At 37.7% G+C, this 16,534-nt stretch overlaps 2 protein-coding genes across 5 annotated transcripts; one reads left to right on the forward strand and one right to left on the reverse strand.

Annotated features, from left to right (window-relative positions):
* Positions 1-276: 276 nt before the first annotated feature.
* Slik (Sterile20-like kinase) lies at positions 277-13,446 on the reverse strand. 4 transcript variants are annotated; one of them, XM_068291562.1, is made up of 12 exons: positions 13,261-13,444; positions 10,439-11,061; positions 10,183-10,381; positions 9,810-10,120; positions 9,394-9,534; positions 7,445-7,520; positions 7,064-7,386; positions 4,775-7,000; positions 4,599-4,705; positions 4,412-4,544; positions 1,060-1,086; positions 277-815 (listed from the first exon to the last, which is right to left on the reverse strand). In XM_068291562.1, exons 2-12 carry the CDS (start codon positions 10,760-10,762, stop codon positions 666-668), a joined length of 4,017 nt encoding a protein of 1,338 aa, XP_068147663.1. In that variant the 5' UTR covers positions 10,763-11,061; positions 13,261-13,444; the 3' UTR covers positions 277-665. The 4 variants fall into 4 exon arrangements, with proteins under 4 accessions (XP_068147663.1, XP_068147664.1, XP_068147661.1 ...); XM_068291563.1 differs by lacking the exon at positions 1,060-1,086; XM_068291560.1 differs by lacking the exons at positions 277-815; positions 1,060-1,086 and adding an exon at positions 1,175-3,113 and having other exon boundaries at positions 13,261-13,446.
* Positions 13,447-14,060: 614 nt separating this feature from the next.
* On the forward strand, positions 14,061-15,455 carry Rpn8 (regulatory particle non-ATPase 8). Its single transcript, XM_068291564.1, has 2 exons — positions 14,061-14,419; positions 14,477-15,455. Exons 1-2 carry the CDS (start codon positions 14,245-14,247, stop codon positions 15,328-15,330), a joined length of 1,029 nt encoding a protein of 342 aa, XP_068147665.1. The 5' UTR covers positions 14,061-14,244; the 3' UTR covers positions 15,331-15,455.
* The last annotated feature ends 1,079 nt before the right edge of the window (positions 15,456-16,534 follow it).

The raw sequence follows: 16,534 nt of genomic DNA on the forward strand, positions 1-16,534 counted from the left end.
TTATATATATATATATATATATATGTATTTACAATAGCGATAAGGTCAACAAAAGAATTGTTTGGATTATGTAACTAAGTATATATCTCTGTGTCTATTGTTTTTTGTTTAAGTGTGTGGGTGTGTGTGTGTGTTTAAGTATTATTAAGTCGATTTACATCTGATCTTTCGATGTGATTCGTGCAAACATTTAACATAATTTTATACACAGCTTGTATATGCATATATAAATATGCGTGTGTGTGTGTGTGCAAATATTGATAGACATCGGACATATACATTAATAATTATAATCGTATTGATAATAATAATAGCATAATAGTCTAAAATACAATGCAAAATAATAAAATTAAGACTTATGAATTAAAAAAAGTTTACGACACAAAATATAAGCTTGACCCAATGCACGGCTATTTGCTGCTTGGCATTATGTATATGTATATATATATCATATATACACATATATGTGTATATAAAGACGGGGGAGGATGATGATGACGGGGCGGAAGCCGTTACGAATGGCTGACAATTGATGTAAACGCATAGCTGCTGCTGCTTCTGTTGCTGCATCATGTTCCTGGGTTGGTTTTGTTTGTTTTTTTTTTTTTTTTTGTTTTTCTTTCTGTTCGACAGAACCTTCCTTTACTTCGTCCATCTTCTCGCTCTCAACCCTCGGAATATGAGCTTAGGCTGCTGCGTGTGGACCCTGTAAAATGATCCCGCTGCAGTGTATCCGATGGCATAGAAACAATGAGAGCTCCGCCGTATAAGGTCTCCATTTCATCCAGCTGCTGAGCAAATGTCTCCTCCAAACGCTAGATAATGAATTTTTTTGTTTTTGAAACGAATTACAAATAAAAATGAATTTAGTTTTTGTCTTTGAAAACTTTCTAATCGAGCAAGCTAAAACAACAGAAACAGTCATTCAATCAAAATCAATCTACACCCATCAATTCTAGTTAGATTAAGGCGATATATATATATTAAGCATGCATTAGTAGGATATGAAAAATATATACTAATATATACAATACGTAAAAGTTAACGAAAAGGACTAACCTCTTGTTGCAGCCGCTGCTGTAGTTGCTTTTTGAACGCAATTAGGAGTAGTAGTAGTAGTGGGAGGAAGAGGAGGAAGAGCCGGCATGTAGTTTTTTTTTTTTTTATATTTCAGTTTTGGTTTGTATAAAATTTTGTGATATATTTTGGTATAAAATATTGTTAGCAGCATTGGTTTTTCTTTCGTTTTTGATCTTGTTGTTGTTTTGTGTATGTGTGTGTGTGTGTATGTGTGTACAGTGCAATAGCGCATTATATTATTTATGCAGATATTATTGTTCAGATATTCAATGTTATATGCATGTATTTAGAGGACTGCTGAATCTAAATTTTAAGTCTGTAAACTTGATTGGAATTTTGGGAACTTATATTGATTTTTAATATCAACAGTCCAAGGTTCTAATATATATGTATATATGTATATAGTGATGGGTATAAAGTTTTAGTAAATGCTTGGCATGTTTATCTATGTATATGGAATGTTTAACTTTTTCCCTTTCTTTTAACTAAGTACTTCTTTTTTTTTTATTTATTTATTCAATAATACTGCTTATAAAACTGTTTTGAAAATGGAATGATATTTTTTCACATAATTAAAAATATAATAATAAAAACAATTTAAAAAAAAAATAAACAATGAATTCAATTTTAGTGTTTTAGAGCTTTGGCAACACATCAATATTCTATATATATATATGGCAAGTTTCTCATTTTCGGTTCTCTTGAAGATGATGGTAATGGAATAATGGATGATGTTCAAGGAGCAGTTGGTTATATAATGTTGGGATATGCTTCAGGAGGATTAGTGTAAAGTGTTTAGTAGTAAGCCAGCACCAAGCCATGGATATGGATATGGATAAAGCAGTTTCAAGTAATTAGTAAAAATAGATTAATTAGTATTTAGATGCTGTAAGCAGAGAGTAGTTGACGATGACGTGACTTGGCGACGTGGTGCAGATTTCTTTCCAATTTCATACAGCCGACGAGTCCTCATCTAGGCTAAGCTGACGATGATTCACACGTGGCAATTTATACTTCTGGGCATATAAATCTTGATAGAAATCATCCGTTGAGGCAGCCGAATCAGCTGAAACAGAACTGCCATTATTCCGATTGTGTCCACTGCCATTAGTGGAAGGCTTAACCGATGATCTCAGTTGCGGCTGCACTTCATCAAGAAGGGCGGCCGCTTTGCGTCCCGAATCGAATATCAATTCGGCATCGCTCATGGTGTGTCTGTTGTTGGCTGCAATCAGATCGTTTATATTAAACATGGACTGGGCGCTGCTCAGTGAGGATCTGCCACTGCTGCGACTTGCGAGCGAAGGTCGCTTGATGGCAAACGAAGTGGAGTGCAGCAAACGCTGCGTTTGAGCCGTCAGCACAGGGCCTTCGTGTATGCGCAACTCAACAGGGGCATCGCCGCCAGCAACATCCATGCGACCAAAGCGATTGGTTACCAAACCCAACTCCTCAGGAGTTTTTGGTGTTGGCGGTGTCACTGTACTTTGTCTAAATGTGCTCATGGCAGGCTTTGCAGTTAAGTCCTCGGCGCTATTAAGAGCTGGAGTACTTGTCACCACTTTGACCACTTCAGCTTGAGTGGTGGCATCTGCCGGCATTTGGGTGATAAGACGTAATTGATTTTGTGAGGGCATAGTGGCTACACTTGCTCGCTTCATTCGCTCAGCCATGTCATCAACATCGTCAGCGTCCTCTTCTAGGACCTGTTCATTAATCATTCTGGCCCTTTGCTGTTTATGCATTATTGGAGTACTGGGCACACTGCGACTCAAGTCCGGTGCCGAGCCACGGAAATTCAATGATGAACGACTGCCACCGCCCATCATGAGAAGAGATGATCTTGATCTGGGCATTTGTTGGACATCAATGAATGTGTTCCTTGGCAAGAATCGTGAGGAACGGTCATTGAAGATGCCCCGCAAACGTACAGGCAACTCAACCTCAAGATCCTCAAATTCGGAGCGATTCTCCACCAATCCATGACGTTTCTCATGCTGGGTAATCAAAGCTTTGACCATTGAGTTTAATTGCTATAGTTGGTCGGTCGATCGGACGATCAGACGATCGGTTGATGGGTCGATTTGTTAACACACATGCAAGGCCAAACCATTTGATTGGTTTAATAGTTGATTGATTCGGTTGATTATGTTGGTTAGTAGTATTTTTTTTTTTTTTTTTTGGTTTGTTGGAAAGCACAACAGCAGTAAGCATTTTTTTATCGGTTATCATGGTTTTTTTTTTGTTTTGTTTTAGTTTTAGTTTTGTAGGCCACCAAAGTGTATGCATTTGCGTGGGGTATAAGAAGAAAGAGAGAGAGAGAGAGAAAGAGAAAAAGTTGAAAAAAATAATTGGATTTAGTTTAAGGCACGCTTTCAGTGTTCTAGGCAACAAAACTCTCATCCAACGCATTTCAAGATTGGCAAATTTCAAACAAATTCAAAAAATATATGGAAAGTAAATGAATTATGTTGAATCGTTTATACAAAGTTCTACTAATTATTATATATTAAACAAAAGATCAGTAAATTTTCGGCAAGGTTGGAGGAATTTGGAAATGAAGTGATTTTTATTAAGTTCATTCCACAATTTGAAAATTGTAAACGCGTTAATAGTTTAATTATAAGGGAGAATTAGGGAGAATTTTCAATGTTTTTAAATACAAGTTTCTCTTTTTCATCTGCTTTAACGAGATTTTGATTGCGCAGCCTATACATAGATGTAATTGAATTAAGGACTTTTTGTTATCCTGAATTTAGTTTATTCAATTCAAAAACAAATTCTATGCTTTAAAATTAGTTTCAAAAATTGACCTTGTTAATCATTTAAAGATCATTAAAATTTTTAAAAATTTAAAGATATTAGATATAGGTTTATCTCAAAATAATATTATTTTCTAATAAAATTAAAATATTATTATTCAAATCATCAATTAAGTATTTTAAACGTAAGTCGAGAGAAATATATGATAACGCAGACGAGAGATTTGCCAAAACTGCTGAGTTGAAACAAGAGGTAGAGGGCATTGGGGTTTTTTTCGGGTTGGGAGGGGATCACATAACACCATACAATTCACCAGTTAAACAATTAATTAATACAATATTGAAAATATTCCAACTTTTTAAATATAATAATTATCATAATAAATCAATTCTAATTTGAATATATACAAAGTTGGTAGAGAAAAGAGACTAAATGAAAAAAAAAAAACAACTACACAACTGTACAAAATAACACAAAACACCAACAAATAAAGGCGGAGAGCATATATATAGTACTATGTATATATGTATATGCATATAGATCTTCGATTTGGTTAAGGGATACACACCTGTTTTCGTGGCACAAGTTGCTCCCGCCATTCGCGCAACTCAGACTTAAGACGTTCATCGATCTCCGAGAGCTTGGCATGCTCATGCTCAACCAAAGCTTTGCGTTTCTCATTCTGCAGCTGTTCCAGTTCTCTGCGGGATAGAAAGATGATTAATTTTAGCTATTCAATCATTTTGATTACTTACCTTATGGCGCTTTCGCGTGTGGCTCGGAGTTCTTCCAATTGCTTTTGATGTTTAACCTCGAACCGACGTTCTTCTTGCATGTAACGTTTCTTTTCCTGCTCTTGGAACTGAAATAGAGGAAGAATTTCAGGTTTTGAATGGATGGCAAGGCAAAGTTTTCCTCTGATCAGACTTACCTTCTTCAAGCGATCTCTTTCCATCTCAGGATCAAGATTTGTTGATATGCGCAACGATTCACGGAACATGAGATCGCGTGCCTTGCGTTCAGCTCGTATACGTTTCGGCAAGGCGCGTTTCTCTAGCGTCTGTTTCTTGACCATGTCCTCCTCTTTGCGTTGCAGCATACGTTTAACTTGATCGAGTTCCTTCTCATGCCTAATGATCATCTGATGGCGTTGCATGAAGCACAGTTCCTTGACATGCCTCTTAGAGAGTTGATGACGTTCATGCAATTGCTTCTCCTCCAGCTCCCAGAGTAGAGCCTCACGCGTGCGCATGGCATTCTGTTTCTGTTGCAGGAAATTGCGATTTATTGTGGCCAAATGATCGCGATGTTTCTCACTGAGGCGTCGCAATAGCAACTCATGACGCTCTTTCAGCGAATCAAGGAAGGCACGCTCCTTCTCCTCATGATCCAGCTCCATGGCAGAGCGACGCTGCTTGAACTCGTCCTTACGCTTGTCTTTGGGAAAGAGATCCACTTCTTGCTTGAGAAGGCGTATCTCTTGTTTTAGATTCTCACGGAAAATCTTAAGCTCTTGCTCCTGCTCGGAACGTATGCGTTTCGATGAGGATCGCAGTTCATTCTCTTGCGTCTGTTCGGTCTTTTCCACTAGCTGCTTGTGCTGGCGTGCCAACGTATCCATATCCGCTTCGTAGGTCTTCTCAAGCGATATGCGTTCCTGTTCAAAACGTCTATCCTGCTGCTCCTTGGCCATTTGCTCTTTTATATGCAATTCAGTTTGTTGCTTCTTCTCCTGCTTCTGCAGTAACTTGAGTTCGCGCAGTTCCTGCTTACGGAAATCGTGATCATCGTAGATACGTCCGTTCTCCTCATCGCCATAGATCACCCGACTGGTTGTGGTGGTCATTTGAACACCGTCGATCTCAAATTTACGCGTTCGCTTGCGTGTCTTCTTACGCAAATTACGCAGTTCGATTTCCTCTTTGGAAAGGCCCTGTGTTCCGGTCTTGGGTACCGGACGGGGTGGCTTGTGTCTGATAACGACCTCCTCTTCCTCATCAATTACCGACGGGTTAGTCAATTGGACAGGCATGGGAGGTAGCATTTTGGCATTATTGTTATCCACCTCGTGTCGACTCTCCTGACTAGTGTTCGTGCCTATGCTATCCACATCGGAGCCGCTGACTTGCACCTCGATAATGCCGCCACCTCGTCGTCCGTTCTCGCTCAACGAGCCCTCTTGATCTGCTACCGCGGGCTTGAAGCGATTCACTATAATATTAACATCTTCGGGTAGGACGCCATTTGGCTGTCGTTTGATTAACTCATTACTGCTATCCTTAACCTTGATCACTTCATCGCCAACGGTAACTACTGACACATGACTGGTGTCCATTAGCTGATCACTGTGATCATGACTACCCGAGGCAGTATTATAGGCTGAATCATCATCCGCGTACGAGGAACTCACTATTAAGACTTCACTTTCGTCTAGCTTGCGAGCATGAACAGCGGCAGCGGCGGCGGCAGCAGCAGCAGCAGTTGGAGCAGGAGCAGCTGTACCACCTACTGTTGTCTCATTGACCGCCAATATCATAGAGGATTGCTTATGTGGAGGTGTTGTGGCCTCACCTAGACTATCATCCAACGAGGGGAAATCATCATCTGTCGATGACTCATTCAGATGAGTGCTCTTATTCATATCATTCGACACAATGATGACCTCATTCTGCGGCTGCTGCTGAGGTGGCACAGAATTGTCTATAATAACAGGTGGATGGGTGCTAGTCACAACAGTGATTTGACTCACAGATTCCAAACTATTTGGTAAAATCAAATGTTGAGCCGGGCCTGCTGGTGGTGGCGGTAGTACGGTAGCTGGCGGTGGAGCAGCTGGCGCATCACTGTTAATGGTAATCAATGAAGTGCTCGAGCTCAGAACGGGATTCGATACACTGCCTCCGCTCGAACTCGAGCTAGAGACCACCGATTGCACCGATATAATGGAGGAGGCTGTGGGCGATGGTGGTTGCGGTTTTATTATCTCCGACATATTGCCATCTTGGCCAATGGCCACTTCAATGGCGGATGTGGGCGAAGGTGAGGGTGAAGGAGCTGTTAGCTTCTCTGGCGACTGTCTGGCAATTGCGGCGGCTGCGGCAACGGTGGCCGATGGTGGAGGAGGTGGGGCTTTGCCCTTTTCCTTTTTCACAAAGTGCTGGTGAGAGAAAAACAGAAATTACACGACGGATTACAGTGAAAAGATCTCAACTAATATTACCTTTTTATCCGCTTCGGATTTATCGGCCGATTCCGGTGCAGTCGCAACATCTTCTGGTATCTTTTGTAGTGGTTGTTGTTGTTGTTGTTGTGGTGGCGAAGGCGGCGCTGGTGCTGGCACTTTGGTATGAGCCACTGGGGCTGGCTCACTACTAACCACTGGCGCCACATTTTCATCCTTAATTGTGTTTGGTTTATCTGGTATTGAGGAGGCCTTAACTGTTGTTGTTGTTGCTGCTGCTGTTGCTGCTGCTGCTGGCAGGCTGCTACTTGGTTGGGATTGCTCTTTGGAATCCCGCGATATGGATGTAGGTGTACCTGGAACTAGAAGAAACGATGAATTAAACTATAACTATATTTGTTCATCATGCTCTATGCTTACGTTTGTCAATATCTTGGCTCTGCAGCGAAGCAGAGTCATCGTCCAGGTCGAGCTGGAGCGCCGAGTTGCGGGGTTCCTGGTTAAAAAAGACAGACAGAAAGAATGAGAGAGATAACAAATTAATATTAATTTTCCAATTTCATTTAATTTTATTTTTCTCAAGCTTGGATACTTTTAGTTGGGCAGCAAAAGTCACTTAAATAAAATAGCCATTATATTTCCTTCTACTTAAATCACAACTAGTAAAAAGAGTACTGAACATCCTTAGATCTTTTCTGCAAATTGACTCCCTTGGTTAAACTGTTTCCGAAGCCTTTTAAAAACCTTTCCAAGACGACACTTTAAAAAAATATGATCAGCATCTATAAGAAGAAACTTAGAAGATAATATTCTTGCATCTTATGTTTTATCAATCTTTCCATTAATAATATCGAAACCTACTATATTCGCAATAGCCTAAAGTCAAAAAATTGCAATAGAAAACTTTGTTTTACTGATAAAAAGAAAATTTCGATATTATTCAAGTCCTTTTTTCAAATTCAGCTGATTTTTGTTTGGTTTGTTATGTTGATAACAAAGGAAAGTTAACCAAAGTGTTTAATTTTTGTAATCCATAACTAATCTGTCGCAAATATATGTATAATAAACATATTTATAAATATAATCTATTTTTTCACCAGTCTTTTTCGATATCTTTCTCTTAAAGTTATCTGTAAATTCATAACCCAGCTCAATAATTACGTATACGCATTGTTATCTTATATTGCCAGTAAGGGAAGGCTCAGTCAAAATAATCCAAAAAATCATTCAATTGGTGAAACGGGCAACAAACACTTATATTTTTGTATTTCTCCTTAATGTTTGCAAAGATTTTGTTATTGAAATTATCTTAGAAATTTTTAAAGACTTCAAATTTTATTTTATCATCGATCGATAGTTTGGAAAACTAAAGAAACGCCACCAAAAAAATGAAATATAATTTTAGTAAGTAAAACATTTCAACATTTATGGTTGCTGACACTTTTTAAATCAACAAGTTTGCCTATCTATTTCTAGTAAAAGAAATTCCAAGAATGTCCCATCAAGACCTTATAAATATAAAAATTTGTTAATCATTTTATAAAAATATACCTCGCATATCTTTATTTCAGCTTAAGACAAGACAAACTTCCAAAATTGATTACTGATTAGAAATAATAATTGCATATAGCATATACGAAATGTGAAAACCTTTAAGAGACTGATAGTGCTACTGGTCTACACTAAACTACATCAAGTAGCCTTCGCTACAAGAACAAAAAACAACAAGGTGGTGATAAACAGCATTTGGCAATGCTGATAAAAAATAATTTGCCCCTCGAGTCCGCTTATCACCCACGGAACGGGAACAACAACAATAAAGCAGAAGCAGAACACAAACACACACACATAAGAAACCAGTGCCAGGATGTACTTAATTTGGATATCTTTTGGGAGAGGTGGGTTCTGGGTGGTTGTTGGATTAAAAGCGGAAACTGGATCGGTTAAAGGTTGGACACTTTAAATGGTTTTTCTGTAGAACGACTTACCAACCCTCTGATAGAGCGAGCGCCGCTTCACTTGGCGTTTAAGCTTCTAAATTATTTTCAACAATTTCAACACAACAAATAAGAAAAAAAAAATCACAACATATTTTTCGATAAGAAATAAATATGGCGACATGGCGGTAAAAATAGATAAAAAATAATACAAGAAAAATAATAAATTGTGAGAAACAAAACCAAAACAAAAATTATAAAATATTTTTCGTTTTTAGGCAGCAGCGTGTAGAAAAAGAGAGAGATTAAGAGGACGTGAGAGAACGTTTATCATTAGATGGGTGAATATTTGTTTGCTAGCTTACTACATATGTAGATATGCTTTAGGGTTTGGTTATATAGGTAATGGTTTTTATTAAAAATAGAACTTACCTCAGCCTCGTCATCGACAACCTCTTCAACAACCTCAGCCTTGTATTCCAATAATAAATCCTTAATAGGTTTGGCATCTAGATTTCGACTAATGAAACCATGTTGCAGCAAAACGTCTGTGGTAGGACGCTGTTGGGGATCCTTTAAAGAAAGATAGAGGGAAGGAACGTAAAGTGAAAATGAATATATAAAGATAGAGAGGTTTGCAACAAATCATTGAACAATAAGCAGATTGCATCTACGTGCTTTTTTGGCTTTGCATTTTAAATGCACAAACTGGTTTTGAACTCAAATAATAGACGTTAATCATCCTGCATACCTTAAGCCAAATGACAAGGTCGTTTTTCCAAGAATAGTATTTCATTCAAATAAGGTAATTTAAGTTTTTTTTTTTTAAATATTTTTTTGTTACTTACTTTGACTAAAGATATTTTGAGGAAATCATTAAACTCTTTGCTCCAACGACTCGGTTGCTCCAATTTGGGTGGCTCACTCTTTTGGATCTTAAGTAGGACACGCATGGGTGACATTTCGCTATTGGGCGGTTCCATTTGAGCCAACTCAATTAGAGTTATGCCCAGTGACCAGATGTCAACTTTATGATCATATGGATTATCGCGAAATGTTTCGCACAACACCAATTCGGGTGCCATCCAATATGGTGTACCAATAAAAGTGTCGTGCTTTTGCATTGTGTGTTTGTTTTTGGCCGAAACACCAAAATCCGCTGAAATTGTAATGCCAAAATTTATATCCCAAATAGATAATTGTTTTTGTCCCTTAACTTACCCAATTTGACACCACCATCCATGGTGAGTAGAACATTGCCAGCCTTTAGATCACGATGTATGACCTTATTCTTATGCAAAAATGTCAGACCCTCGGTCATGTGTTTGCAAACATAGGCAATTTGTAGCTCAGTCAATGGCTTCTCCAGTTCCACCATAATGCTATCCAAGGCTCCACCATCACAATACTCAATAAGCATCTGGAAAAGGGGAATTCATCCATAATTATGTTTGAGAACGCTGAAAATGTTACTTACCCATAATTTATCTTCCAAGGAGAAGGCCTCATAGAGCTCAACAATATTTGGATGTTTTATTTCCGAGAGTATATCGATTTCTACCATATGATCACTAAGATTCTCCTCATCCTCCAGAGTACACATTTTGGCGGCTGCAAAACGTTTCTGCTCCTTGTGTTGGGCCTTGTAGACCTTGCCAAAGGCACCATCTCCCAATTCACCGACCATTTCCCAAAATTCCGTTGGATCGGTATCCATTTTAATATTATTGTAGAGGCGTTTCTTTTTAGCCTCTCCACCTCCCAGGTGGAATACCTTCTTCAAGTTATTTATAAACGACATTTTTGCGTTTACTTTATTTGCTGTTAAATTTTGTTTTGTTTTCTTTTTTTTCTGTGTTTTTGTTTGCTTTTCCTTTTAACTAAGAAATACAAATTTTTGCTAGTTTGGTTGTTGCTACCGCTGCTGCTGTTGTTGTTATTGTTGTTGTTATCTTCGGTTTACAATTTTTTTTTAAATTTTTATTTTGGCTCCTACATAGTGCAGGTGCAGGAGGAGCTGAGCTGGCCTAGCGGCTGAGCGGCTCTTGGCACTTGTCCACAACGAAGAGAAGAAGAAAAAAAAACTAGATTTGGTGAAAGCTGCAAGAAAAGCAAGAAAAAAGAGACAAATTAAACGAAATGTAATGAAGAAAAGAAAATTTCCTAGAGTTTCATTGATTGATTTGCCAGGTTTTGTGTGCCAAAGCGGATGATTTGCTTGGCTTTTGTAGAAAATAAAATAAAAACAACGAGTATTTAAATAAAATTATTTTCTCAAAGATAAGCATTGCCGACAAATTTGAAGTGGGACTTTTTTCCATAAATACGTAACTAAAAATATAAATCGCTGTTATATGGTAGTTCCGAAATAAAATCCGAGAGTATTTTGTTCAAATCTAAACAGTCACAAATTGTAAATAAATAACTAACTGATAAGACTTCTTGGAAGTGGGCGAAACATTGGTTTAATTTTTTCAGGAATCTGAATCTGGTTTTGTTTTCTCAGATCGTTAGAAGTGTATACAAATGTAATTAGGACCCTAAGAAAGACCAGGGTTTCAATGAGAGAGAGAGAGAGAGAGAGAAAAGGCTTTGATCCGTCTAGAGTCTAGACAATATGTTTTTAAGGGTGGGGTCTGATAAAGAAAACAAGATTATTAGACTTAAAAAATTTTTTTAATTTTTTCGTTTGCATTTTTTTGGTATATATGTAAATATAAAGATTTACTGATAGGGCAATAAGAAAATCATAAAAAAGGCGAAAATTTTGAAAGGGGAAGAACTAACCCCGGTTCCCCCACTGGATCCCCTCTGCATACACATGCAATATAAAAATCTGCTTATTTAATCGTATTGCTAATTGCCAAAAATAATGCTATTAGGAGAAAAGTTATATTCGCATTAGTAGTGCCTGTTAGACAAGTTCTCTTCGAACTTATTGCCTCTCAATTTGCTGCAAAACACAGCATAAAGACAATTGAACATCACAGGCGTAGAGGCAAAGGGGAACAGGATGACTACCCAAAAGGAAGATTGGCCACCAAGGACGTAGCGAGTTGAGTAGCAAACCTACTCACAGTTTTACCATTACCCCACTCTTAAGGTCGACCCTGTGCCAATTGTGATCTTGACTACGCCCCGGTTTGGCGTCTCCCATGTAATATGGTAATTTGAATGATTGTTTAACTGAATTTATATAACATTGTCAAAGAACATTTTTTCTTCTGATATTGGATACATTAATTATTCATTATATTTTTGCAGATGAATTTGATTGTAAAAGCATTCTGTCACGCCGATTAACATACATAGAACGGGTATTTATTTGTTTTTTCAAGAATTTACAGTTAGTTTTGTTTTATTGAGTGGCGGTTGGTATGCGAAACGAAACGGTAACGGTTATAACTTAAATTTTTGTTCACTTGTTTTTAAACGAATTCGAATGGCATTTTAATTGGTTTCAGTTTTGTTTTTTCTTTATGTTTCAATGTCCTTGGATTTGCATGGTGAGTATGCGGATGCGCGGATGTGTTCAATTGCGGATATAATTTAATAATATATTCAATAATTGGCACTTGATTTAACCCACACACCCAATAGTTGCTATTATTGTTGTTGTTGCTATTTTTTTATGTTTTATTTATTTTCTTCTTCATGCCGCCAACAACAGCAAAAATAGGGCAATACACATGAAGAAGAAATAAGTGAAGAGTTACGACTTGGGGGTTTTGGGTTTGGGTTTGGTTTCGGTCGTTGTCGTTGACGTCGTCTTCTTTCGACGCTTCTGTATGTTTTATAATTTAATTAGCAGCTCTCGAGCTCTAATATTTGTAGAAAAAAAAACACACACGTACGAATGGGAGGAAAATGATTACAAACGAGAAAAAAAGTAAAAGACGTAGACAAAAGAGCGTAAGCGTGCGTATGTGTGTGTGCGTCTGTCTAACTTTGTTGCCTGTGTGTGTGTGTGTTTGTGAGCTGGTCTCTGGTTTAGTTTTTTTTTCTCCTACTTTTATTTCTTTTGGCACAAAACTTGGTGAAACTTTTTTGTTGTTGTTGGTTTCAGTGATAACACCCCGAAACAATTTGAATTATATTCGAAATGCAATCTCGAGGGACACACAAAATACGCGCAAAGTCGCGTTTTGCATTGGCGAGACAGCAAAACGGGCGACCGACGGACAACTCATTCTTCTGCTCATTGATGATTACGCCGCCGCCAGCGACAGTCTTGACGGGGAGCGTTGGCAACGGAAGGGGGTAGAATGGGAATGGGCGTGAAACGGGCACAGAAATTACCTCATCCTCGCGTCACTATTGATCATCGTACACTCATTCATTGATATCAGTCAGCGGGCGGTAGACTTTTTATTGTTTCACGAATTAGATACAACTCTACTTTAGTCTTTCTTTGCGCTTTTCATTAATTGCCTGCGTTTGCGTTGCGTTTGTATTGTAATTTCTCTCCCGATAGTCAAAGATCTGGTCACACTGAGGCACGACAGAGACGGCTTCGCAGACACGCGCAAAACAAAACTGGATAAAAAAATTCACCACAATGACAAAATACTCACCAAACACAATTGGTTGTCGCGATTTAAGATTTTGAAATATATTTTCATATTCGCTCGTGGACCTAAAAGGTGAATTAAGGTCACACTAATCAGTTATCTACACGAGAGAACATTATTTACATCGAAAAAACGGAACCAGCTTAATTGCTAAAAACTTCTTACGAATAACTTTTATTTCGTATTTTATTCAATTAAAATCTAAAATCAGAATAATTTTAAGTCTACTACTCAAATGAAGTAAATAATTTAAATTTAAAGTGTGTTCTATGTATTTTTCAGCTTCATAATTTAAAACAATATTAATTGAATTAAAATATAGAAAACCAAACATATTAATTTTTGGCATGTGCCAATGTCAATATTACGACGTTTTCAAAACTAATATATTTTCATAACAATGAAAAAGAATAAACAAAATATTTTAACCCAAATTAAATATTTTATAAAAACTGACTAGAAAGAAAAACCTTGTAATGTAGTAAAATTGCTGCGTAAGTTTTTTACACCATCTGGCAACGCAGAAAAATAAAGACACTGTGCGAATCTGGCAACATTTGCAACGAATTCTGCTTGTCATCAATTTTGCCGCAAATAACTAAATTTTGTGGCCAATTCCATAGCAAAATCCACTCCCCAAATCTAACGCTGGGTGTGTAGCAACTAAAAAACACATTTTGAAAGCAAGCAAGTAAAAATATAAACAAGAAAAATGCCATCTCTGGAGGTAAGTGTAAACAAGGTGATAGTCCATCCGCTGGTGCTGCTCTCTGTGGTGGATCACTTCAATCGCATGGGCAAGATTGGTAATCAAAAGCGTGTGGTAGGCGTCCTTTTGGGTTGCTGGCGCTCCAAGGGCGTTCTGGATGTGTCCAACAGTTTTGCAGGTGAGTTTAAAACCGCGATGATGGGGAAGATAATAATAATGTATGACTTCTTTCTAGTCCCATTTGATGAGGATGACAAAGACAAATCCGTTTGGTTCTTGGATCACGATTATTTGGAAAACATGTATGGCATGTTTAAGAAAGTCAATGCCCGAGAGCGTGTGGTGGGCTGGTATCATACAGGACCAAAACTGCATCAGAATGATATTGCCATCAATGAGCTAATTCGTCGTTATTGTCCTAATTCTGTTTTGGTTATCATCGATGCCAAACCTAAAGATTTGGGTTTGCCTACCGAAGCGTATATTGCTGTGGAGGAAGTGCATGATGATGGATCGCCAACAAGTAAAACATTCGAGCATGTGCCCAGTGAAATTGGTGCCGAGGAAGCGGAAGAGGTGGGCGTAGAGCATCTATTGCGTGATATCAAGGATACCACAGTGGGCAGTCTATCGCAACAAATCACCAATCAGCTGATGGGTCTTAAAGGTCTCAATGCTCAATTGCGCGACATCAAGCAATATCTGCAACGTGTCGGCGATGGCAAAATGCCCATCAATCATCAGATTGTGTATCAACTGCAGGACATTTTCAATCTCCTCCCGGACATTACAAGTGATCAGTTCACTGGCACCATGTATGTGAAAACAAATGATCAAATGCTGGTCGTCTACTTGGCCTCGATGGTGCGTTCCATTATTGCATTGCACAATCTGATCAACAACAAATTGGCGAATCGAGACGCTGAAGAGGGCAAAAAATCCATTGACTCCAATGATAAGGACTCAAAGGATAAGAACAAGGAGAGCAAAGACAAAGATAACAAGGACACAAAAGATAAAGATGCCAAAAAGTCCGAGGAGAAATCCGACAAGAGCAAGGACGATGGCGGCAAGTCGGCAAAAAAATAGGAGCGAAAGAAAAAGCGCAAGCCTCGACGCAAACGCAAGAAGCAACCGCCCACACCGGAATAATAGAAACCATTGCTCGTTACATTAGCAGGACGAGGATGAGGAGGAGCCACCAATCACCAAAATTAATTATCGTCAAAAACAACATCGTCAAATTGCATATATATCCTCATCATTTCTCCATCAAAATATCTGCTCTAGTAATTATATTATAATATATAGATACACAGAAACTTGCTTTGCAATTCAACAACAACAAAAAACTCCTTTATTATTATTTTTGTCCTCATAACAAACACTTAAAGGCCAGATTTATGTAATTAAAATTTAATTAATTTAAAAACTCAACGTTTTTCACCAATTAAGCAAATATTTACCAATACTAAAGAATTGTTTTGCTTGATCTTTAGGCATAAAACGACGCCATTTTCTTTCTAGCATCTATAACAATTTTTGTAAATGATGAAACAATTGTAGACAAATCAAATCCTTACAAAACACTGATCTGGGGATGTGCTTGTGTCTCATACAAAACCTTACAATATCTTTTTGTTTAAATCACTGTGAAATCTATTTAGGGCAAATATCGAAAGGTCAACAAAAAGAACGAAGAAATTGTGAATTAGAAAAGATGTTCGCAAAGAAGGCTTTCCATGATTCCATTTTGCTGTAAAGTTACATATATAATTTTTTTTTTTGAATGCCTATTAATTTTCGAATTGTCGTTGAGTTTTAGATGAAGTTAAACTTTATTTTGGTTGTATAAGCATCTGGACAGATCTGAGAGAAATGCACCACCACCAGCTCATATTTACTGAAACAACGATCGAGTTTTCCATGAAAGGTTGCTAATAGGAATACACAAAAAATATAACAATTGTTAAGTCTAGTTTGTAAAAGACTGCTATTAAGTTGGTTACTTATCTAACCAAATTTTTGAGCACAATTAACGCTTTCTCATTGTCATGATCAAACGTGGAGAATGATTGATTTAGATCGTACTTAATAGAATCCTCCCTCCTTATTTCCAAACCCATTGCGATATTCAGTCCAATTAATTTTAAAGTCTATACCACCGTCAAATCGTTTCTGAATAACTATATATCCAGCACCTTCTATACCTCCGTTGTAGAGAACAGAATTCGGATTAATTTCGGGAATTTCAATTTAATAAAGGAATAAGGAATGAGATTTCAGAATTCAA

This window comes from Drosophila tropicalis, unplaced genomic scaffold (genome assembly GCF_018151085.1).
Source record: "Drosophila tropicalis isolate 14030-0801.00 unplaced genomic scaffold, ASM1815108v1 contig_593, whole genome shotgun sequence".
Classification (NCBI taxonomy): domain Eukaryota; kingdom Metazoa; phylum Arthropoda; class Insecta; order Diptera; family Drosophilidae; genus Drosophila; species Drosophila tropicalis.

What these genes read in the sequence shown, in the direction of transcription:
- Rpn8 (XM_068291564.1), top strand. Translation starts at nt 14,245, where the DNA reads ATGCCATCTCTGGAGGTAAGTGTAAACAAGGTGATAGTCCATCCGCTG. An exon ending in TGTGTCCAACAGTTTTGCAG is followed by an intron (nt 14,420 to 14,476) that starts GTGAGTTTAAAA and finishes ACTTCTTTCTAG; the next exon opens with TCCCATTTGATGAGGATGAC.
- Slik (XM_068291560.1), bottom strand. Translation starts at nt 10,762, where the DNA reads ATGTCGTTTATAAATAACTTGAAGAAGGTATTCCACCTGGGAGGTGGA. An exon ending in AAAGAGATCGCTTGAAGAAG is followed by an intron (nt 4,706 to 4,774) that starts GTAAGTCTGATC and finishes CCTCTATTTCAG; the next exon opens with TTCCAAGAGCAGGAAAAGAA. An exon ending in ACACGCGAAAGCGCCATAAG is followed by an intron (nt 4,545 to 4,598) that starts GTAAGTAATCAA and finishes TCTATCCCGCAG; the next exon opens with AGAACTGGAACAGCTGCAGA.